Here is a 25,214-nt window from a genome sequence, read left to right as displayed (position 1 = left end):
TGGCCATGATGTGTCTTCCTACATGGTTGTTTAAGAAATGAAAAGCTACACACTCCATCAATAAGGGTTAGAAGAACTGTTGCCAAACATATACAGTAACATGCTAGAAACATTATAATCACTGCAGTAAGAATCCAAACATAATCATTTACCTATTTAAATCCAAACAGCAACTTTTTTTTGGCCGGGCAGTGTATATTTAAGATATAAAAGTATAAAATAAATCATATTTTTTCATTATCTACATCTTGAATTGTTGAAATACATTGACAAATCACTTGTCTGAAATGACATGAATAATGCATGTTTAAGCGTCGTCTTTGGAGGATATGATGACCTTTCCCAAAGACAGCGGTGAGTCAACGCTTTGTACCATTTGAGGGAATTTTAACAATTACATTTGCTTTGAACATCCATCTTGCTGAATCCAACTGCTTTCAGATGTAAATCTCTGATAACATGAGTTTATTCAGAGACGGCACACTGAATCCATTATCATACATGTTTTAAACATGACCAGCTGCAATCTGATTTGTCCTCATTTGTCCAGTGAAGAACAAGAGACTATATTGGATTACATTCATTGTCCATACAAGCCTAGACTCTTTGCCAAACCTTGTTGTCTATAAGGGTCAATGATTCTCCAGATAAATGCCAGGGCATTGAGAAGGTTTTTCGCTCTTGCCTGAAGCAGTGCCCTAGCGAGTCACTTCTCCGTTCAGCACAACCCTGAATCACTGTACTCAAGAACCCTTCATGAGGCACATTTCTGGCCCAAACGCAAACAGCAGAGGGATGCGTTTTGCATGAGAGAAGACTGTCATGAATGTATGCATCGTGAGGACTCCACCTCTGGTGTTGATTGGGATGTACACTGGCATACGAGCTCCCTTAGGCTGGGCGTGGGTGAAGGCCGGATGAGGGCCTGAGCCCAAATGTCATGGGAGAGATGTAAATGGGGGCTGACGAGCACTGCGGAGCATATCTAAACCCACAGCTGGAGGAACTCTGGTATTTTAAAGAATCAAACATAGCGTGTCACTTAATGTTGCGAACGCATGAACTCTGCATCTCACGGAGATAAAGACTGAAGGAACATATAAACCACTGCTGCTTAGTCTGTTTAGGCAGGGATAGTTTCAACATTTCTGTTCTTCCCTCATAACATGAGAGATCAGAATCACTTCCTTTAAACGATACGGTTGAATTAAACTCTTCTTACTGTCCCTTGGCAATGTCTTCCAAATAGGCCACAAAACAAAGCAAATCGTGACACATGCATGGTGACATCCACAGTCAAGCGTTCTGGCGTGAAGCACACAGGACGCCCGAGGGGGAAGCTGAAGTCCCGTCTCCCTAACTTACCTCATTCTTTCTTGTTAAGCAGGGAAGCTCGCGTGCTTGAAGTTTCATAAAGGACTTCCAGATCTCACTTTTAAGGGGAAGTACTTCAGGTGGTTTCCTTCCCCTTTCTTTTTAAATGAAAAAATTAAATCAAATGTAAATTAGCATAATATTCAATTATGCATCATCTTATATGCAATTGAGTTGTGCACCGTCTATCAAAGCATCTACCTAATGCATTTCATATTTAAATTTTTTACATATACATATATACACACACATATATGTAAGGGATAATGTAGAGCGAAGCGGTTGTTATAGCGAATACAACCCCGACAGGCTGATCAGGACCCCGACGCGAAGCGTGTGTGTGTGTGTGTGTGTATGTATGTATATATATATATATATATATATATACACACACATTTTATATATACATACACACACACACATATATATATATATATCCTAAATGAAGAGAATTGAACAATTGAGAAATGAGAAATTGAGAAAAATCTAACCAATCAGCACGAGACGAGGCCTGTATACATTCTCTCTCACCTCCGTCCCACGACAGCGTCCCTCCACCACCCCAACTCCTCGCTCTCGACGGGTTCCTATCCCAGCCAGGGATATCGGGGGAAGGTACTCTGGATTTGGGCCAAATTCCAAGCTCGGAGCAGCCAAAAATCTGATTATACGTGTGAACTCGTGAATAGAGGTTTCAAAATAGAATTTCTTCCAAAATCATAATTTACGCAGCCCCTAATTGTAGCTCCCCTAAAAATAATGTATTCAAATATGTATCTATAAAAGAGAGAAATGCAAACATTTCCCTGTTATGTTTTCATTCAAATGATTCTGTTGTAGACCAGAGGTGGATTCACCTTCACTGAAAACCACAAACACAGCATTTCAGTGGTTTAGGTTTCATTCTAGCTGCAAGCTCATGAATCTTCCTCTTCTTGATATCATGTTGCTGATGAGAAACATGCGCTGAGCATCCTATAGATAGACCAGAGAACAATCCTTTCACATTCTGGTGGAGGTGCATGATGTGATTTTAAAGAGGCGACATACGTTGAGCGCATCGGTATTATGATTACTGTTTCACATACGTCTGTCAAAACCTTCTGGTAAAAAACTGTCATGCGTCACGAGTCTGTATGGGTCGCTGCTAAACGGGCAGAAGTTCGTATAAATGACGTGTTTCCTCTCTGGGTGCGTTTAGAGTTTCTTTAGACTGACCTTTAAAATGTTTGGTCACATTTAAGGGCACATAAACACACATTCAAAGCTTTTTGGCAGCCTTTTTATTTTTTTGTCATTTATCTTTTGTTTTTATCAAACTGTTCAGGTGGAATGATTTTATCTGAAATATGGCAGCAAAAAAAGAAGAGAAAAGCACTGCAAAATCAAGTCCTTTGCAATAATCAGCATATAATATATAACAAATATTTCACAAATCTGTATTTGTGGCTTTTTTTGTATAATTTCTCTTATATTTTTTTATATATATCTTTTTTTTATTTTGAACTAAAGGGATAGTTCACCCAAAAATGAAAATTCTGTCATTTACTCACCCTCATGTTGTTCCAAAACCTGTATGAGTTTCTTTCTTCTGTTGAACACAATAGAAGATATTGGTAATCAAACATTTTCTGATTCCCATTGGCTTTTTTCACACTATGCAAGTCAATGGGGACCAGAAACATTCTTCAAAATATCTTCTTTTGTGTTCAACAGAACACAAAAACTCATACAGGTTTGGAACAACATGAAGGGTGAGTAAATGATGACAGAATGTTCATTTTTGGGTGAACTGTCCCTTTAAAGCATTTCAGCTTCCACCCAAGCCACATCTCTTTTGAAAGGCCTACAATGTTTATATTCATCCTTTCTGGTTAAGAGGCTCAGACTGACATGTTTGGAAAGATGAGAAAGACAACAGGAAATCAAAGCGCTTTTATACACCATATTTAAAATAAAATAAAATAAAAAAACAAGCTCTGTGGCGAGACAGACTTCTGCCGTAAAGGCACTGTGAAATGGAAGAAAGAATCTCTTGTGTATTTCATTGGCTACTGGAACTGAAAACAGTTTGGGATGAACATACGGTTTCCCTAAGTGCCAATTATTGTTCTTGGGTACAAGATTTAGCAAAAAATCTGCCTTATGGGTGCCGAATGTCCAGATTTTAGTAATAAAACAGATTTTTCTCCTTTTTTGGCAGAAAGTACTACATGCTAATCAAAGGTCCGTAATGAGGGAGTGTATGAGGATGAATCAGAGGAGGCTGAAGATCTTATGATTCAAAAAGAGGTGAGTTGGTGTAGAGAAGGCCAGCCTCCCCAAAATTAAGAAAAAATCAAGCCATGAAAACAATGCAAAGAAAAAACAAGTATGCGCTTGCAAAAGAAATTTCTGCTGAAGTTTTTCAAGTCCACTGCTTTAAGAGTAGATTTTGGTCAGATTGTATGAGAATGGTCCCATGGAGGTCTTCCTCCTGTGTTTTTTTCCTTTAGTTTTTGTCTTTTATCGGTACAGCTCATTGGTTATGATATCTTGAAGTTTCTCTCTCAGTTCTCTGAAGCTGGGCCGCACCACGGGGTCCAGAGTCCAGCACTGCTTCATGATGTCATACACCACTACCGGGCAGACGTCAGGGGCGTCCATCTTATAGCCCTTCTCCACACGCGGGACAACTTCCTTCAGAGGCTGTGAGAAGACAGGACGAAGGACACCATGTGACTTAGATTGTGCTTAAGTAGACAACAGTGTCCTCTACTGGTGGAATTTACCTGGACACTAAAATACTAAGAATCAGAAATAAATATTTAAAATATTAAATTAAAATATAAATAGCATTACTAAATTATGATGGCATTATAATATCTAAAAAATATGTACATTTAGATATTTTTTTTTATTAAAACCACATTTTTTAGATGATGTTAATTGAATTAAATTAATAATAGTAATAATAATACATATCATATGAATTAAATATATAATTAAATAATATTGTGATAATATTATGACAATTGTATTTTTATTGGTCATGTTTCCATTCATTATAGTTTATATTGATATAATACTAATAGTATTCTTATTATATTAATAGTATTTAAAAAACCTACAAATGTATTTTTTTTTTTTATTGGTCATGTTTCTGCTTTGAGGTGACCAATTATAGCTTTAAATTAAACAAGTATTGATTTTTATATCCCAAGTCATTTCATTTTATTAAATTATATTATTATTATATATTGATATAATACTAATAGTATTCTAATTATAGTATAATAATAGTATTTAAAAAACTACAATTGTATTTTCATTGGTCATGTTTCTGCTATGAAGTGACTTGTATATTAATTATAAACCCTATTTATTTTAACTTAAATTAGATAATTAAAACTATAGTAATAATAATAAATAATACAATAATATATAAAAAGTACTGGTCATATTTCTACTTTGAGGTGACATAATTAAGAAAAAAATGATTGATAATATCCTATTTATTTTAATAGTTTTAATGTAAATTAGATTAATAATAATAATAATAATAATAAATTGATTTATCAATAAAAAAACGTTTAAAAAAAACAAAAAAAAACACAAATATATTTTTTATTTGTCGTGTTTCTGGTTTGAAGTGACTTACAATTCTTGGATATGGTACCCGGCCAAAGGAATAGATCTCCCACAGTAAGATGCCATAGCTCCATACATCTGACTTAGTGGAAAACTTCTGTTTCAGACAGAAAGGTAGAAAATAAAAAGATTAGAGGACGTGACCTATTGCATGTCTCCATTTAAACATATTAAACCAAAAGCAGACAACACACCTTCTCTCGTAAGGCCTCAGGTGAAGTCCACTTAACCGGGAGTTTGGCTGTATCTTGAGTAGAGGACGCTTCCTTGGTGAGGCCGAAGTCGCTGACCTTTGCTATGTTGTCTTCCGACACTAGAACATTACGAGCCGCCAGATCCCTGTGCACGAAGTTATTGGCCTCGAGATATTCCATCGCCTTGCAGACATCCCTAAAATATTAATCAGCAAGAGAAATTCAAGAAAACATTCTGAAAATGTAAAAACTGAAGATATACTTAATTTTAGAATTAATTATGAGGCAAAGTTGGATGAGTACAGAAGTGATAAAAAGAAACTTGCATTGAGAAATTGATCAAACGATCTCCACCAATAACAGTACGTCCTCTAGAGCGCAGATAGTCCACTAGACTACCCTGAAGAAAGAGATGAAGACATCAAAAATTATTAAAGTATTCTTTTATATGCCTAAACGACAAGATAAACTGTATAAGTCCAGTTGTTCTCAGTGATGACAGGTTGGAGACACTGACCTTGGCCATATACTCAGTGACAATGAAGAGGCTGCCCTTCTCTTCCACAATCACTCCCAGCAGCTGTACCAAGTTATTATGCCGTAACTGCCTGTAACAGTCAACATCAATATTGATATTTATTTTTTATTCCTTATTATTTTTATTCACTGGAATATTTGATTCTGATTGGTCAACCAGGGGGGACATACGTCATGACTGAAGCCTCTGCAACAAAGGCCTGCGCTGTTGCGTCATTTTTGATACATTTCACCGCTACTTTCTTGCCTCTGTAGTCTCCAACCATCACATCTAAAAATCAAAGAGCATATTTTTATTAGGCTTGATGAATTATTGACTGCCTGTACAGTTCATGGTACTGTTAATATATTTATGTTTATTTTTATAAGCAGTGTTGTGGGTAACGCATTACAAGTAACGCGACTTACGTAATCAGATTACTTTTTTCAGGTAACTAGTAAAGTAACTCATTACTTTTTAAATTTACAACAAAATATCTGAGTTACTTTTACAAGTAATGCAGATTACTTTGTTTTCCCATTTATGGACTGACAGCTCTCCTGTCCCCATGTCAGATGCGTTGTGTGCGCTGTGTGAACATGATGGTTATTGTGGTTCTAGACTAAACGTGAGCAGGCATTTACTCATCACACTTGAACAAAAGCAGATTTTAGTATTCCTCAAAATGGGAAAAAAAAAAATAAAAAAAAAAACAGTAGTGAAATGCAAACTCAGAATATTACGCAAACCTGCAATAAATGTGTTAAATAATGCAAATATACTTTATGCATTTAATCTCACTTTATTAACCAAATTAATTCAGATCCACTGAACTAGATGTGGTTTCTAATCACAAAAAAGCATGCTATTAGCACATTCGTACCTCCAAACTCTCCCTTTCCAATAGTCTGATTAAGCTTCAGTTCTTTTCTATTCAGAGCCCAGCCACCTGTGGGGAAGGAAGATTCATGAACTTAAAAACACCTTTCATAAAACAAACTTTGAAGCCATGCAGCAATTTAAACCTGTATAAATTAAGCAAATGCAGGTGTAAATATGAATACGGTCGAGAAGTCTCTTACTCCTAGAGAACTCATCCTGGGCCGCCACAGTCCCCTCCATGAGTTTAGGTTTGATAAGTCTGGTACAGAGTCCATCTGCATCTTTAGTGTAGTGCTGTTACACACACAAATTATGCTAATTTACAAAAAAGTAACATGCAGTATAATGATAAAATATGCATATCAGCTGATAATACTACATTGCATTTAAACAAATTAACACTTTACTGAGTTATGCAAAACAATATGCAAATAAATGCACATTATATACAACTGAAAATGTAAAATGAGCCTCGAATGTGCTGTTTAAATAGACAATGACTCATGAAATAAGTAACGATTTACAAATATATTCTTTCTTCCAATAAATAAGCACATGCAACGCAGTAAATGTTGATGGCCAGCAGAGTGCGCTGCTGTACATGTATGCGCTATTGAGATGGACTCATGCGTTTCCCTTTCCTCTCCTCAGAGAAACAAGTCGACACAGGCGGGAACATTCTTATCATTTCAGTGCTGAAATGCGTGTTTGTGATTCCATATGTCTGGACGCTATAATCGTGTGGCCAGACGACGAGATAATATTGTTACATGACTGAAACGGCATCGATTGAGCGGTTGAAATGATCTGGAACCTGCGCTCGTTTCCTCTTTGTCACTTCCTCGTTATCAACTGTTCCAGGAACTGGAGCGAGCAAGCGTGAGCGCGCCGTTCTTATACACGCACGCGCTCAAAATAACAACACATTTGCATGACTAGACTGTAACAAACACTTCAGTGATTCTATGATGTAAAAATACTATTTTAGTAAATCCTTAAGAAATCATTATAATAAGCTGATTTACTGCTCAAGAAACATTTCCTATCATTATCAATGTTGAAAACAGTTGTGCTGCTTAATATTTGTGGAAACCATGAAAGATTTCTTTTTCATGATACTTTTAGATGAATAGAAAGTTCAAAAGAACAGTATTTGTGTGAAATGGATATCTTTTGCAACATTATAAATCTCTTTACTCTCACTTTTGATCAATTTAATGCATCCTTTCTGAATAGAAGTATCAATTTAATAAAGTTGACTGGTCAGACACAGAGCTGTAATGTGATGAACCCAAATGAGCGACAACAAACACTAATGGATACACAACAGTGGACACAGTATTAGTTTGAGGCTTTTATTGCATATATCTCCACTGGTTTTCTGAGGAATGTTATCGAGTGGATTGTGGGAGGAATATCTTCTCTGGTAGTTTAATCACTATGGACATAAAGCCTTATTGTAGACTGTTTAAGCACAACTGTTCAGCTGAGGCTATAAGGGTGGGAGAAAGAGAGAGTGACTGTAGCCAAAATTACACTAAAGAATGCGTGGAATTCTGTAATAGAAAGGGTGAGGAAAGACTTGAGGAACCCATAGAGCCTCTGCTCTGACCACTAAAGCCATCCAGACCCCAATCTAGAATAACCAAAGCAGAACCATTATCAACACTTAACTGAGAACGGATGACTGGTTAATCACAGACCGACCCTAATAAAGCCAATGACCAGTGGAATTAAAAAAGATATGTAAAATTATACAAATTACATGTAAATCAGCCCTTTTTAAGGCTTTCTTTTCATTAGTGGTGCTTGCTAACTAAGGCTTTGTACTACAGATTTGAATGTTACCTCAAAATGATGAAGCTTGTTTGAGAAGACGTGTGCAATTGCTTTTCAAAGCAAACAGATAATGGCCACAAATTTCCTACAACTTTTTTCTTTTGACTAGTGCCATTAAGCAACCACCTCAAACAACCTATGATAAGCAAATAAACACTAAAACCACTCAGAACATCTTAGCAACCACCAATAACAAGCTTGTATTTGTAACAAGCTGGCATCCAAATAGATCAAGAAATGACTATGGTATGATTAATATATCAAAGTAACATTGTGTTACATCTGATGATACCATCACTGAACTATAGCACTGCTTTGTTAAACTTAGACATACAACTAGAATAAACCTTTTTCATTAAAACACCCATTTCACAGCTCTTGTTTAGCAGTGTCACTTCCTTCAACACAGCCTGGACTGAACCTTTGACCTCAAAGCACAAGGTGTGCGTGTAAAAAAATTGTTTCCTGGAGTCTATCGTAAATACTTGCTTCATCTCTGTGCCCAGTGCGTCTGATGTGGACTGACTTCCTGTTAGGGCTATTTTTGGCTTTGTGTGTGTGTGTGGCGATCAATTTGAAAATGTTGACAGAGGCGGTAAAAGGACTCACAGGAAGAAGCTTGATAGTTTCACAACCCGCTGGGCTGACACTGGAATGTGTTTCGCGCTTTTATATATATATATATATAAAATATGCTGCATATATATAAATATGCTATATTATATATATAAAATATGCTGCATATATATATAAAGCATATTTTATCAATCATCCATAAGACCCTAAATTAGTTATGCCAGTTATCTGTGAATATACAACCAGAGTCTCTTTAAGGCAAGTCATTTCACTCGGCGGCCATCTTTGAAATGCCTCTCTGGCAGCTGTTTCAGTCATGCAAGTACAACTCCCATCTCTTTGAATGGGGAAACATCAAATTCTCCAAAGCTGTTCACCAACCTTACGATTACATTTCACATTTGAAATCACTAATGAAATTTGACAACAACCGTCTCATAAATTGTGTTTCTAAACGCTCAAATCATGACAAAAACCCCCCAGCATTTTTCAGGCAGGATCAGCCAGTGGGCATGTGCAGTCCTAAGCGTACGTCTCAGAACAGAGTGTGTTTTTGTTGCAACCGGAGCTGCAGTGACACAATGACTTTGCCAATTAGCCATTGATTATTTTATTTAGAAGGCATGACTTATTCCACCATATTCCCATTGCACTTTCTCCTGTCCAAAGTATTATGAGTGCACTAGGTTTGTACAGTATATCTAAAGTTTTTGATACAACTCTTTTTAGGCTAATCTGAAGCTTAAACCAAGCCAGCAACCCTCACCTCCATGAGCTGCATGAGGTTTTCAAAGTACTCCTCCTCATCGATGGACAGTTTGCCGTTGTGGTAGATGATGCGGTAATGCTCCACCTTGCCGTCGCAGCTGACACACAGGGTGTAGTCGCCGGGGTAGTTGGTGCTCTCGCGCACCAGGAAGAGGCCTGTCTCTGGGGGGTAGAGAAGCCCCTCGGCCTGCTCGCGCGTGATCTTTCCATGGAACCATCTAAGTGACCACAGATAAAGGACATGTGTTTGTTATGTGAATCATCGAGAAGTGATATCAATGTATATTTTGTGTTGTCTGACGAAGAAGAATTGTTTTTCTTTTTAGTCAGTTTATAAAGTTTATAAAGTCTAAAGTGCAGAAATGAAACCTCTAAGCACTAAAAGTATACACAACTGCATATTTGCAAATTTATGACTCTTTTTAGTCTGATCTTTTAATGGATCATTCAAAAAGGTCCATGAGCCCACAAGTTATTGTTTTGAATCAGTCTTGCACTTTGAATTTGGAACAGATAATCTGTTAAAAAAGAGCTTTGTTGTATTAAATAGTATTTTACTGTAAAAAAAAGAAGGTATTTTTAAAGGGATGGTATAATGCCCCTTTTTACAATATGTCAAATAAGTCTCTGTTGTCCCCAGAGTGAGTATTTGAAGTTTTAGCTCAAATAACCCCACAGATAATTTTGTAAAACATGTTAAAATTGTCCCTTTTTGAGGGTCAGTAAAAACACGTTTCGTGCGTGTCACTTTAAATGCAAATTAACTGCTGCTCCCAGCACAGAGGGCGGAGCTTCAACAGCTCGCGCGTGGGGGTGGGTGTGTTAGCAGCTCCGATCAAGACTCAAGAAGAAGTGACAACATGTAGAATGCAACAGGACATTTCTGAATGGTTAGTTGATGAATTTATGTTGCTGATGTGGAGTTAACTATCTTCAATTAGCATATTCTGTCATGATAATCTATAAAATCGCTTGTGTGGGAACTGTTTAAGATGCCTACAGTGACATGCTATTGCATTTGTGTTACGTACTGTATTGCATGTGAAAAGACGGACTCACAAATGTGCTCTATACAACAACTCTTCCTCTTCTCAACATGGACTGCGTGTTCCCGGGGGCGGGGTTTATGTAAATTTTAGGGTTAGTGATGTCAATTGAACTGAACAATTGAATTGAACAATTGAAGAAGAAAAAAAACTTTACAAAAATAGCACTGTTTTGATTAGTATAAACAGTACGAACTGAATAATATGAGAAATAATACAAATTATATTTTTAATTTGAAATTAAGACCAATTGGTTGTGATCTTCCTCATTTGAAAGTCGCTTTAAATAAAAGCATTTGCTAAATGAATGAATGAAGTCCAATTCACAAAATAATGACTCTTAGGAGTTAGGAGTCTTAGGAGTTTTAATGAATTGGTCAAGAATAACTCATAAACATGCGAGTTAACAAAATCGTGTTGATATAAAGGTATTTTACTTTAAAAACACTAAAATGTGTCACAAAAAATAGTATTGTTTTGCATGTACTTAGGACCAACTATGGAGAGAATTCAGTAAGAAACACTGATTCAGATACACAATATTGTGCAGAGGACTGAGAAACGAAAGCTAAATTACAGGCTTCCAAAAGCAGCGCTGGCCTTGCCTGGCCCTTCTGTGGCTTCCCTGGCATGACAAACATCCAATCTGTATCTCCTAATTACCCACACATATACATACACACCATCGAAAATAAACCAAAGCTGTGCACTTACCAAAGACTAGACAACCAAAAAAAAAAAAAAAACTGCTACCATCACAATCTGCTAAAGCCAAACTCATCCAAATCTAAACCTTCCATTACACATGGTTAAAAGCAGACATCCAGATCCCATACATCAGGTTAAGATTCAATTGATGCTGCAAGCTAGTTTGTCTTGCTAAGCTAAATAAAATGGAGACATCTACGTCATTATATCCATTGTTCTCTCTCAAAGCAGTCAGTAATTGAAGAATATCACATGCTCTCTTACAACCGAACTCTTATCATGATGCATGTCTCTGGCTTTTGCATATCAGATGCCAAGAGATGGACTTTTTCCAATGGCCTGAGTGGTGCCATTTATATAACTTTCTGATTTCTCCTTCCATATTAAACAGCTGGCCAATTCAAATGAGTCTTTGGATTATTGTGGTGGACCGGAAAGCAGGAAGACATTTGTGTATAATTACAGATATAGTAGGTGATCTGTGATGATATCAGAGATTCATGCTAAATATAGCGTGCTAGTGTTTGTATGCACGAAACTCACACAAACACTCTTTCTTATTGTATATCAATGAGAATCAATGCTGACAAAACAATCTCATAAAATAAAAAAAACACGAGAATGAACTGTACTTACGGCATAAGGCTCAGTTTACCGCCAGACTTCACTCCTTCTCTCTTCTGAACATAGTTTGCTGGTATGGTACCCTCTCGTCCTGCCGAGTTTTTTGCTTTGTACCAGTTTGGATCCTGGAATGAAGCAACAATAAATATTTTAAATGTATTAATTAAATCATTTATATTTCGCCTTAATGCCGTTCCAAACTCGTATAGCGTCACTTCTTACGTGGAACACAAAAAGAGATATTTAGCAGAATGTTCGTGCTGGACTTATCAATCCAGTGAAAATTAATTTAGGCAAATACTGACTTAAATTTCAGTTTGTTCCTCACACACAGCTATCATGTGGCACATTTATGATATTTTTATGCCATTTTGGGACCTTGGAAGCCACTGGTTCATGTTCACTGTCAATGTACGGCAAAAATAGCATGAATATTCTGCTCAACTTCTTTTTTATTGAGTATTTTATGTTGAGAATTCTTTTAAAACACATAGTTGGCAAAAATGTTACTAACTCTTTTTGACAATAATAATAATAATAATAATAATAATAATAATAATAATAATAATAATAAGAAATGTTTCTTGAACAGCAAATCATATATTTTTGTAAGCGGCCATCAACAGCTAAAATGAAAATTCTGTCATCATTTACTCACACTCATGTCATTCAAAACGGTATAATTTCTTTAAGTAGAACATAAAAAGATATTTTGAAGAATTTTTCAACTTTCAACAGTTAATGGGGTCAAAAGCAAAAAAACACTGGACCTCACTGACTTTAATTGCTTGAAAAACAACAACAAAAACATAGGAATGCACTGACATGACAATTTTGGCCGATGCCGATAACCGATAATGCTTTATATTTGAAAGCCGATAAACTATAGATTGGCCAATAAATCTAAATCCATATTTTTATATATATATATTTTAAGAGCCTGATTACAACAACAAAATGCTCACCATTAAAAGCCATGTCTCAAACACTTCAACATGAATCAAACACAATACAGTAGCCTATAGTGAACCAGTGTAAGATTCCATAACTTTTCAAATTAATTTTACACTCTGATGGCCAAATATTATAATAAAAATAACAAAAATGATGAACATCGGGAAACTGTCAAAATCATAGTGATCAATGTTGTGCATAGCTGTTTGAGCTGCATGCGCTGAAGCTAAAGATGGTAAACTGGAGCGCTATGCTAGCGGGTTAATAAACTCTCCTATCTCAGATTAAATATTACAATAATAATATTACAACCAACGCTGGGTAGATTACTTACAAATTGTAGTCAGTTACTGATTCCAAATTACATGACAAAAATTAAGTTAGTAATGTAATCTAGATTACTATTTTTAGGTACTGTATTCTGACTACTTTTTAGATTAACTCGTTTATCACATTGATTTGAATAGGATAATCTTGTACAATATTGGTATAAAGATACAAAGAGAAGGAAAATATATTCTGTTCTTTGTTATCAACAACATGAAGTGCATTAAATATTAAATTACGTCATTACATTACATCCAGCACGTTCCCCATGGGGTTCCTGATGGAACTGCAGGGGTTCGTTAGTTTAATGAAAAGCTAATAAAAAAAAACTTTTACCAGCATCATCAGAGAACCGTGAACTTCATTTTATTATTATTATTGACTTCATTTTATTATTGACCTAACTTACTAACTTTAGGGCTTACTTCAAGTAAATATGTTTGGTCAAAGAGGTTCAGCAGACAAAAAAAAGTTGCCTTGCATGTAAATATGAATTTTTTTAAAAACATTGTAAAGACAAAAGCCTTCCAAAGACAGTAATACATGGTTAAATGACTCACTGAGTGATCATTCAAATAATAATTAATGTGTTCATGAGGAGCTGATTAGATATGCAGTGTTGCAATGTTGAGAAAACACTTAAAAGTGAAATGATTTATGTAAATCCAGTGATCAAATGCTGTGGGTCTCAGTTTTTAGTGACAGGCTCATGACTAGTGGCTGGTCTGCGTGTACAATTCCACCTGGAAGACCTTCTGAACTTATATAAGCAGTAGACTTTTATAGAAAAGGAAACATTTAAAATATAACAAGGAAGATAACATTAAAAATGAACATATATCGGCCAATACGGATACGGTGGCCGAAATATCGTGCATCCCAACTGAGACATTTTTTTCAAAACATCTATCTTTTAAAAGATCTGTGTTCTGAAGAAGAAATAAAGTCATACAGTTTTGGAACAACATGACGGTGAGTAAATGATGAACTCTTTAAATACATGTTATTCTAACATTCCTTTTCAAAACTTTACCTTAGTTACTCCAATTATAGTCAGGACATCTCCTTTGCTCATAGGCAAGTCCTGGTCTGCCGTTCCAGGGAAGTTGTACCTGGCCACACACTCGGTGCCCGGAGGCCAGATTGTCTAGTAAAAAAAAGGTACAAGTAAATGAAAAATATCGGGAAAAGCCCTTGATGTCCAAACTACAACAAAATAAACCCCAGCCCTAATTCACATTATATCCTGATGGCAACACTTTGAGGTTTGTGTTACCTCAAAGGTAGACATATCCGAGGGAAATCGTCCGCTCACAGTCAACCCGTTTCAGCCGGTAACATCAGAGCTGAGCCTGAGGCGTACAGCTGTAGCCAGAACTGGCCAAAAACCTGGTGAGAAAGCACATTGATTCATTATTGGAATTAAAGAAAAACACATTGCTATTTCCAAACAATGAAATAAACACTGAACATACAGAACACTTCAATGCTAAATCCTAAAAAGCTGTTTTTAGTAAGATACTCGTAGAGAAAATTAACTCAAATTTAAACAATGCCTCCAAATTAGACCTACCGAGCATGTCAGCAAACACAGTTTAGCAGCAAATGCAGTTCAAGCACACACACACTTTCAAAGGGGAAGTGGCGGCTGTAGATTTTCCGATGCATCAGACAGGAAGAAGATCTGAGCAGCAAGCAGGCTTGCAAAAAGCCTGTCCAAGTGTTACTTTTACACTTTCTGCTATTTTCCTGGGTTATTCATTTATTTATTCAGTACATACACTTTTGGAAACCGTTGCTGTTATTTACATTTATAAAATGTGAAATTAAAATTTAAAACTAAATTAATTACATTATTATTATTATTGTGGTATAGCCTATTTCAAATAAAGCTGCTCCCAAAAATAAATCAAGCAATGGTCGGTCGATTTACATGTCAGTCAGATTCTTCTAGTCCCAAGTGGCCCATTCTAGACCACAATGTGGATTAGACCGTTTACTCAAAGATCTGTGAGACTAAGTATCTTCACGTTAACGTCAGGTTAAATAAAGCAGTGCTGTTTCACAGATAAAAATAAAATTAAAAAAAAAACTCACACCACAGCTTGAGAATTGAGAACACCAGAAAACAGAAATGAGAAGTTAAAAAAAAAAAAACTTTTCACTTTCGTGACGATGAGTAACATGTATCTCAAAGTTGTTATTGCGTTTTTTCCACTATAACAAGTGTTGTAGGGAGAAGAAACTTCTGAACTGAATTCGATGACATGCGAATCAGCATGCGTCATCGAAAACTCATTTAAATCTCTCATGGGAACAAATAAGCAGGCAGTTAGGGAAATAAACTGCATCTGGAATCAGAAACCAAATGTACCTTAAGTATTTCTGCTCTACATTAAAAGTGAACAACTGAACATTTGGTTGGAGGCGGAAATCTAACCAGTTATCTACTCTAAAACAGAAAAGCAGACAGAGCTTTAAAAGTCGAGACGTCACAACATGTTTTACTTCAGTAATGTAATGTATTTCAGAGCGAAACAGCATATTCAACTAGAAAAAAAAAAGAGGGCCTTCATTTTATTCATTGGTCCATTGGAATGATTAAGAAAGTCAAATAAGAAAGTAAAATACCCCATAAGTGGGTCACAAGATCGTTATGAGTGGGTCGCGCAGTGTGTAGGCAAAGAAACGACAACAACCATAACAAAAAACATTTCTAACGCGAGTGAGAGTGACTTGAATGCTTGAAAACAAAGTCAACTAAACAGTGCGCAAGCGCCGAGCGCGTCTTTCCACGCTCACGGCCAAAGGAGTACACTTTGAAAGTCTTGCGCACTCAACTTGTTCGCGAGATGGAGCGAAACGTGGAAAATAAAGTATACCCGACCTTAAGCATAAAGCCCTGTGGTGTCATTTTTCTAACATTATTTTCATAACTTAAAAGTATCTCACCTCAGAAAAATAAACTTTACAGTACGGTCAGATGTTATAGGCTACTGTGTTCATAGCGTGCCGTTCGCAAATGAGGCATGCGCTGTATATCAATGAAATTATGAGCATGTAACGTCAGTTACGTTGTCAATTATTAAGTCGCCAAAAAGTACCAATAAATTATTGTATTTACCATGGTTACTGTAGTTTCTGCAATCTTAACCCAAAATACCACGTGATTTTCACTTTGTGCTATTTTTGATGACAGTGGCTCATACCAACTTACTAACTTTAATGTATTTAAAAAAAAACTGCCTTTAATAGCCTTACCTTATATTCTTTACTCATCAGTGTTAGTGATATTCTTACAATGTATGTGCGTGTTATGTAAAGTGTGTGTGTTGACCATTTTTGAGAAATATTTCTAAAAAAGGGAAAATGTGGGTCCCATGGCCAAACCAGTTGAGAACCACTGCTTTAAATACATTTAAGATAGTGCATGTTTGTTTTGATGCTGTTGGCAGTTACCCATGACAGTTTCCTATACTTCTTTGTGTGTAAAAGTAAATTTCACACAGGTTCAATCCACCCACCTTATTTTCACAAGTGCAGTGCATGCGGCACATTTGTGAACCAGATATGATTATGACACTGAGCGGCCTGACCTCATTAATATATCAACCAACACCGACTGCCACTCTGTTCAATGCAAAGCAGCTCTGGCATGAAAGCTACAGCAAGCCCCATGCACAACATGAAGTCACTTCCTGTCTGAGCTGCAGAGACTGGAACGGTCTTCCTGTATTGGCACACAGGCATTGGTGGGTGATGAGCACTACGGGTTGAAGAGTGCCTGGCTAGAGCAGCAGACGGCAAAAGGGGCGCCAACAGCAGCGCAACCCACAGAAGCCCTTACACTGAGGATATAACACACTTCCCTTTAGAACACTGTCTTCCCCTGCTGCTCTGACTAACTAATTTTATACTCACTGCTAACAGGAATAACATGAATTATGTAAAGACAGGAAACTGATTGTCATTGTAGTGGCCTGCCATTTCAAATGCGTCCAATTTTGTCTTCATGGTTATTTTTTAAAATGCACTATTGCACTGAACTGTGCAATAAAAAAAAAATGCCACAAGTGGTCTGCGATAAATAGCAGGAAGACATTTTGTTTGAATTTTACTAACCGCCGCTCTTTACCACACTTGTCAAGTAAAGCAAAAAGCTATTAATATCACACTCTCACAATGCCACTTGTTTGTATGGCACTTGAAGCAACCTGTACTTAAGACATTTTATTAGTGTGGTTCGCTAAGGCATGCATCACTATTACCATCAGATGTACTTGTGTTAGACATTTGAACAACCCACTTAACCTCAAGTAACTGGTGCATAACTCAACCTTAAATCATACTTTTGCCTGATGGATGATCCCAAAACACACTAGCGGTAGCAGCAACCCTATAGAAATATAAATGATATGCTAACCCTGTGAACAGGCTCTGAGAAAGAACGTGAAGTGATGGATATCTCCGACTTGCAATTAATAATTTGACTACTGCACTGACACCAAGTTCACATTCACCCTAAACAACCTTAATGGCAGGAACAAAAGAAATGCAGTCATGTGAAAGCACCTAAAGATGATGCAGAAAGACAGATAGAATGTGCCACATCAGAGAGCAGGATACTGCCAATTCTAAACAATATCCAACCACAAAGATGGCTCATCTAGAAAACAAGAAGCTGACATTCAAAGAGGAATGCATTCACCAATCAAAATCAATGAGGCTTTTCTGCGATCAGCAACAATTTCGGGGTGTGCTTTGGCAAATCCCGTGTTACAAATGATATCATTGTTTAGGGATTGCATCAGCAGGGCTACGCCTTGCACAAGAGAACTTTTCATTCCTCGAGTATCTCAAAACTCGCAGCAGACATTTGGAGGCCGGTAGGCAGCTCGCTTGCCACTGAATCCAGTCAACTCTGGTGGCTCAAATATGACAGGGACTGCAGACGTTTCCAGAGGGCATGATGGACAACCAAAGCCTTTCCTTTTATTCACAGACTTCAACAAAAGAATCTTTGTATGCCAGAAGTGGATACTTCAACCCAGTTCTATCCAGACTTGGTCTAATGGACATCGACTTTTTAAGGGCAACACAAGTATCCTTAAGAATCTTACATAAGCATCTGATGAAGGTGTTGAGTGACTTGAACAAGACTCTGACAAAGCAAAAAAATTCTACACCAAGTAATTTTCCATTACTTTACGGTTTTCCAGACCCGGGATTTTTTTAATGATCGTTCTGTTCATCTTAATGGTTCAGCTCTGAAAATAAGCCAAACTCCTTTGAATGTGATTTATGCTGTCATGTTCAAAGTAAAGCACGTGTGAGACTAGTAGTGAGACTCAGTAGGGGAGGGATGACAGTTGCCTCCAGGCCACAAGAGGAACCAGGAAACCAGCTTCAATGAGAGAGAACAGAGACATGATGTGCCCGGAGATAGAGCGGATTCCAGCCTCGCAGCCTTTCATCCCTTAAATCCATCTACTTCACATCCTCCAACAAAACATCTGATCACTTACAACCATGCACAAATACCACTACGGGTCAGCGAATGACCTTAATCGAACGTTTGGATGCTCTTCGATTCTCCCTTTCAACCACAAATAGGGCATCTTTCAACATGTTAATTTAATGAGTACAGTCAGTGTGTTTCAGGAGGGCCGCTGAGATATGCGCTCTATTTTTAGATCCGTTATGAAGTGCTAATGTGTCAGTGTGTGTGTTAAAAATGAAAATTTCAGAGGGAAATGCTCAATATCATGCATTCATTTGCGCATTCGCCTTCATGCATCTGTAGTTATAGTATGGATAAAGAGCAGTTACATTAGAGTGCTGTGCTAGCACAAAAAAAAAAAATGTGCAGTATGAATCTGTGTGATATTCAACCTCCAATCATTCTGAGATCACCAAAAATAATGAGGAAAAGAATTGAAAAGTACCAGTTTTTTAATTTATTACAGTACCATGGTAATGCTGTATTCTTTCAATGATAATTCAATATGAATATGATTATCATAGTGTATATTAGGGATGCACCGATTTTTTTTGGCTGATACCAATACCGATTTTAAAAAACTATTGGCCGATTCCGAAATTTGTCACTTGCTCTCTTATTTGAACTTTTGTCATTAAAATAGGTTAGTGTTTTTATGATGTTTTAAATGAGCAAAGTTCAAAAACGCATTCCGAGCATGCATAGGCCAACTAGCTAGTTTATTGCTACATTGGCACATTGATTGGATCCATATAACATTCAACAGGCCAACATAAATACAACAGAACAAAGATGCATATGAAAAACACTTTTCAGGTAGGTTTAGTTTCTAGGTATATCAATAAAGTAATCAAATGTAAAATATAGGCCATCCTTTATTGTATGAATTAAATCTACATTAAAGGGATAGGCTATTTCCCCCCCAAAATAAAATTCTGTCATCTTTACACACTCTCAAGTTGTTCCCAAACTGTATGAGTTTCTTTCTTCTGTTGAACACTAAGGAAGATATTTTGAAGAATGTTGGTAAAAAAAAAAAAAATGATTCGTTGAATTTAATAAAAAATGTTATTGTAAGTGGTTGCACACAATTGATTTTAGCTACATTTAAACAAATGCATTAAGTTGAACTTAATCAATTTTAGTTCAACTTAATGCATTTGTTTAAATGTAGCTAAAATCAATTGTGTGCAACCACTTACAATAAAAAAATTGATTAAATTCAACGAATCATTTTTTTCAGTGTGCAGTTGATGGACCCCATTGACTTCCATAGTATGGGGAAAAAAAACTATGGATGACAATCATCAACTGTTTGGTTACTGAGATTCTTCAAAACATCTTCCTTTGTGTTCAGCAGAAGAAAGAAATTCATACAGGTTTACCCAGAGAAAAACGTTGGATTATGCAATAGACTCGGAATGCACGATATATCGGCCACCATATCGGTATCGGCCGATATACGGTTATTTTTAATGTTATCGTTATTGGCCCAATGAGAAAATTTGGCCGATTTATTAAAGCCGATAAATAATGGATTATTTCTTCAGCTGAGACACATCAGATGCACACTGTTCGCCATGATGATTTTGAATTGCTTGACATATTAATGGAATAACTTCAAAAAAGGAAAACGCAGTTAAGTGCAGTGCATGTCTGTCATATAGGCTACATAAAACTATAATGAGAACATTATAATTGTGTGCTTGGGACATGGCTTTTAATGGTGAGACTTTTGTTTTTGTAACCAGGCTCTCAAAAATTATATAAAAAATGTAGATTTATCAGCTAATCTATCGGTTATCGGCTTCCAAATATAAAGAATTGTCGGTTATCAGCCAAAATTGTCATATCAGTGCACATCCCTACAACAGACATTTCCTTCACGCAGTTAATTAATAACCCATCGTTTTGTTATATCTAACTTTTTCAGACTGTAACCAATATGCATATGGTCAATAAACATTAGCTGCTGCTGATACATTGGTGCATATCCAAGGTTACACCACCTTGGTACTTTTTTATAAAGGCAATTATTATTGCTAAATGTATGTGGGAAGATGAAGAAAAGCAGCATTATGGAATGTGAATTTCTTAACTTTTACTATCAGTGCACTGGGGCAAGATTCAACAGGTTGAGAGATTCTGAACTCAGGTATTCTGCTTACCACACCAAATATATATTCAGCACATTACCTAACCATACAAATGTTATGATATTTTTTTTTTTAGAAGCTGATAAGAGCACTCACGCACACACTATCGTCTCATCTTCTAAATGTAAAAAAGATTATAGATACCTTCATATTAGAGCCCATTTCACATTAATAATTTATACTTAATTGAAAGGGTGGGGCTCAGTGGCCCTCTGCCCTCATAATTACATATTCAAGTACATGTTATTTTAGTAATAATCACCACTTCCACATCCTATTACACAAGAGTGACAACAACACTGAGATGTGTTATGGGAGGGTCTTCATACTTCATCACCAAGAAATGCATGTCATTAACATTCATGTGCAAAATTCCTCCGCAATGGAAGACAAAGCGCTCCTATGAAGGCCTCGGGGAAACACATCAGTGTAGGGGCTGATACTGAGAGAATAATCCTTTTCATTCTGAAATATTAAATATAATTTTGCTTTAGGTTAAAAAAAACCTTCAAATTATTTCCTAAAATATATAAATATTATTTTTTATTCCTTAAACAAACCTTAAAATGATATGAACTTGGAAAAGTTCATAACTAGTTCAAGTTTTGGTGAATTGGTGGCTAATTTATATGCATTTGTACGATCTGATTTGTATGTTTTCGTGTGATCTGCTTACGCCCCATTGACAGTTAGGTGGACCTTCATGCTTACTTTTTAAAAAAAATCTTCACCTCGTAAAATAGTTACGTTTGGAGGTCCATCACAAATGCAAATACAGCAAGGCCAAAAACAACCCCAGTAAATGAGGGTCACAACTGCGCGTATATCATTAGCCTTCAGTTATTTCCTTCTGTTCTGTTACCACAAGGCCTTTTAAGTTCCACACCAGCCAGCGTCATGGCAGGGAGCGTCTCACACCAGCTTGACCCTGCAAACTATCTCCCCTCTGGGCAGAGCTGCTCCTACAGCTCCCTTTGATGCTTAATTACATCTACCGACAAGCCACTGTGACGGTATGAGCTCTACAACCAAACACACAACTATAATGACTTCAAGTTAGGTTGGATCCTCAAACAGAAGACTTAGAAGTTATATGGCCTACATTTATAGTCCATTTTGCAGCTGGACAGTGTCCGTCCCCTGCAAAGAAATTTAACAGATCAGGACAGTAACGAGCGATATCAGTATCACGTGTCCGACTCTGTAAGGAAGTGCTGAGATGTATATTAGAATAATGAAATAGCATATGTCTGTAAGAACGAATGCTGTTGGCAAAACGTGCAGAAAAGCAATGTTCTCGAACACAAGTCGAGCTGTACACAGCAAAATGCCTTTCTGGGCAAGTGAAAAGCACAGCAGTTTAGCAGCAGGGAAACCCCCTTTGTAAATGACAGAGCCGAGTTGTTCAGAAATACAGAAAAGTAATTAAGACTGACGACAAGATGCAGTGAAGCCCGACTGAGGAGCTCTTGCAGGTGTGAATTAAAGGAACTAAACAGGAAGTGCAGTTTTGATGCTCTTCAAAGAAGGGGCTCTGCATTTAACGGCCATCTGTGCGACAACATCCTTTTTAAGATTTTAAGCACTGAACCACTGAGGGCAGAAACCGTCAACCGTGTAAAATACACACAGACAGACAGACATATGATGATGGTAAGAGCGACATTCTAGAACGACTGCCCAGTTAAAAAAATAGTTCCATCAAAAAAATATTTTTTTTTATGTGATTTATTAAAACCTGTATGACTTTCTTCTGTGGTTTTGAAGAAGGATATAATGGGAACTGGGGCTGTTAAGACCTAAAAAGGATACAAAAGCACCATAAAAATAGTCCATAAGACTTCGGCACTATATTCGAAGTCTTATGTCTTTTTGTGGGAGGATCACACTGAAATCTGAATCATCATTTACTGAACATTTCCCCACCTGCTGCAGCTTTCAGATAAAAAACCAAAAAAACTATTAGACACTACTGTTGGTTATTTTAGTATAAAAATTGAGATTCTATTATAGTTTTTATTAATATTTTGTATTAGTTTTTAAAATATTTTGTATTAGTTTTTATTTTTATGTTTTTCATTTTAGTTAAAGTTTTAGTAATTCTTTTTGTGTGTTCTTGTCAAGTTTAAGTCTTTTTTTCCCCCCCAAGTTATTTTAGTACATACAAGTTAATCTAAATAAAAATGAGTTGAAATAAAATGAAAATTTCAAGTTTTTTTTTCTTTTTCCCAAGTAATGAAAATGTTTTTGCTAGGTTTTTTTCAACCCATGTTTGAGTCAAATATGGACAAACCAAACTGTTGGGTTTAAACATTTTATTAAAACAATTAAACCAACGGTTAGGTTTGTCCATATTTGGCAAAAACATGGGTTGAAACAACCCAGAATTTCTTAAGAGTGTAGGTTTAGTTTTAGACAGTTAACTATAATGACCCTGGTAAAAACGGCACACAACTACCAATATCGACACACCATTTTTTGAAGTATAAATCATTTTTCTTCACCGGTGACCACTGGGATATTGTGCACTGCATAGGAACTGTGTATCTGACACTCCTACTTTTTGTCATAACTTTGACATAGCCAGTCCCCATTCACATTCACTTTCACTATGGGAGAATTTTAAAATAAAAGTAAAATAACAAAAATAATAAAAATAATAATAATAATAAACAAAGAGAAATTAAAGTTTAAGAAAAAAAAAAAACGCCAGTGGTCATTTTCATTATTTGGGGAACTGTTCCTTTAAAATCTGCACTTTAGAGGGAGGAAGTGACCTTTGGATTTCAACCTTTCTAAATCCAACTCATTAATATTAATGCAGGCAAAAACACACTGAAGCCTTTCTGCTATGATTTGAATAACTGCCCTTTTAGCATGGGAATTTTTTTTCTCGTTTAAATATCATGTAAATATTCTAGGTTTTGGTTACAAACGGCGTCGCTTAACAGCTCGAAAATGATCAGTGTCCGCAACCAAAACCCCAGTTCAATTATTTACAGACCAGACCCACATTCAGATGTTGTTATTAAACATTCAAAGAACCATGACAACATCACAATCCCAGAATGATGCTGATGGGGAACAGCACTGCTGGTCCAATCAGGACTGGAAAGGAGACAATGCATCTCAAACTGGGATTAGTCCATTATGCCATCCTGCACCCAATGCATTCTGGCGACCAAACTAGACTATATAATGCCTCTTACACACATGATTCATTTATTAAGATGATTAAATAAACACGATGTGCCATCAAAGACACGTTGTCTCATGCAGCAGCCTCAAGTGGCTCTTATTTAGACAGCTGTGAAACAGACCCATCGCATTCAGATTCAAAAACACAATGCGCCCATTCTTAGACATGCAGAGGGTTGCAAGAAAAACGGAAAGCAGAAAGGTGGCAATATCAAGCTATTACACTGGCGTAATAAAAAAAATACATAAATGTACCTATGTGTTCCCTAGATGATCAGCCCTTGGTGTCCAAACGCCTTAAAGTTAGAGATGTTTTAGGCTTGTCCACTTAACGTTAGTCCATGTGTGGGTCAACTTCTGATCAACAGAAGATACAGATGTGGTCATTCACACATTCAGCAAAACAGATCTTCCAGAGAGCTTTCCTCTAACATCAATGCAGAGCAGACAAAAGATGATCGGCTCGTCCGTGCATACAAATACACCCCCAAAAACCGTTAAGACAGCGGCGGTTGTATGCGCTTCAAACAGGCGTGTAAGAAAACAAACGGTTTAGCCTAAAAAGCACAAATGTTGCGGCGTATTACTGACCAGAGTAGTCGATAAACGGAAAGCCGCCTGAAGCGAGCAGTTTGTAAGCGTTACGGAAGCGCAGCACACCCAAGGGCTACAGCTGTCTTTAACACACAGGCCCTAGAAAAGGAAACGCACTTCTTCAGACAGCCCCGTGAATAGTGCGCATGCGTCGCAACGCTGCGCGAATTCTGCTACGGTGAAGGCTTGGCTCATGAATATTAATCACGTGACGAGACGTGATTGGCTGAAAGGCAGACGTTGGATCCCGCTGGCGAATTAACGAACGGTACTATGATATTCGTTAATATTAATGAGGTTGCATAACTGGACGCTGCAGGAAGGTTA

At 36.8% G+C, this 25,214-nt stretch overlaps 2 protein-coding genes across 5 annotated transcripts in view; both read right to left on the bottom strand.

The window, feature by feature from the left end:
- kctd15a (potassium channel tetramerization domain containing 15a) overlaps positions 1 to 25,214 on the bottom strand; it is a 572,168-nt gene that overhangs the window by 99,672 nt on the left and 447,282 nt on the right. The window lies entirely within an intron of this gene.
- csk (C-terminal Src kinase) lies at positions 2,639 to 25,031 on the bottom strand. 4 transcript variants are annotated; one of them, XM_084094569.1, is made up of 14 exons: positions 24,885 to 25,026; positions 24,549 to 24,650; positions 14,716 to 14,828; positions 14,473 to 14,586; positions 12,171 to 12,283; positions 9,779 to 9,998; positions 6,798 to 6,891; positions 6,599 to 6,664; positions 5,907 to 6,006; positions 5,716 to 5,806; positions 5,525 to 5,598; positions 5,199 to 5,394; positions 5,015 to 5,101; positions 2,639 to 4,062 (listed from the first exon to the last, which is right to left on the bottom strand). In XM_084094569.1, the coding sequence occupies exons 3-14, from the start codon at positions 14,728 to 14,730 to the stop codon at positions 3,880 to 3,882; spliced, it is 1,353 nt and encodes a 450-aa protein (XP_083950695.1). In that variant the 5' UTR covers positions 14,731 to 14,828; positions 24,549 to 24,650; positions 24,885 to 25,026; the 3' UTR covers positions 2,639 to 3,879. The 4 variants fall into 4 exon arrangements, with proteins under 4 accessions (XP_083950695.1, XP_083950694.1, XP_083950697.1 ...); XM_084094568.1 differs by having other exon boundaries at positions 24,549 to 25,031; XM_084094571.1 differs by lacking the exon at positions 24,549 to 24,650 and having other exon boundaries at positions 24,885 to 25,029.

Source organism: Abramis brama (assembly GCF_963993115.1).
Source record: "Abramis brama genome assembly, chromosome: 20".
Classification (NCBI taxonomy): domain Eukaryota; kingdom Metazoa; phylum Chordata; class Actinopteri; order Cypriniformes; family Leuciscidae; genus Abramis; species Abramis brama.
This window is presented reverse-complemented; position numbering and strand designations above follow the sequence as displayed.

Excerpts from the sequence above, each read along its gene's own strand:
- csk (XM_084094568.1), bottom strand. Across the intron at positions 9,999-12,170 it reads GGTAAACTGAGCCTTATGCC|ATGGTTCCATGGAAAGATCA; the intron begins GTAAGTACAGTT and ends GTGGTCACTTAG. Across the intron at positions 5,599-5,715 it reads TCACTGAGTATATGGCCAAG|GGTAGTCTAGTGGACTATCT; the intron begins GTCAGTGTCTCC and ends CTCTTTCTTCAG.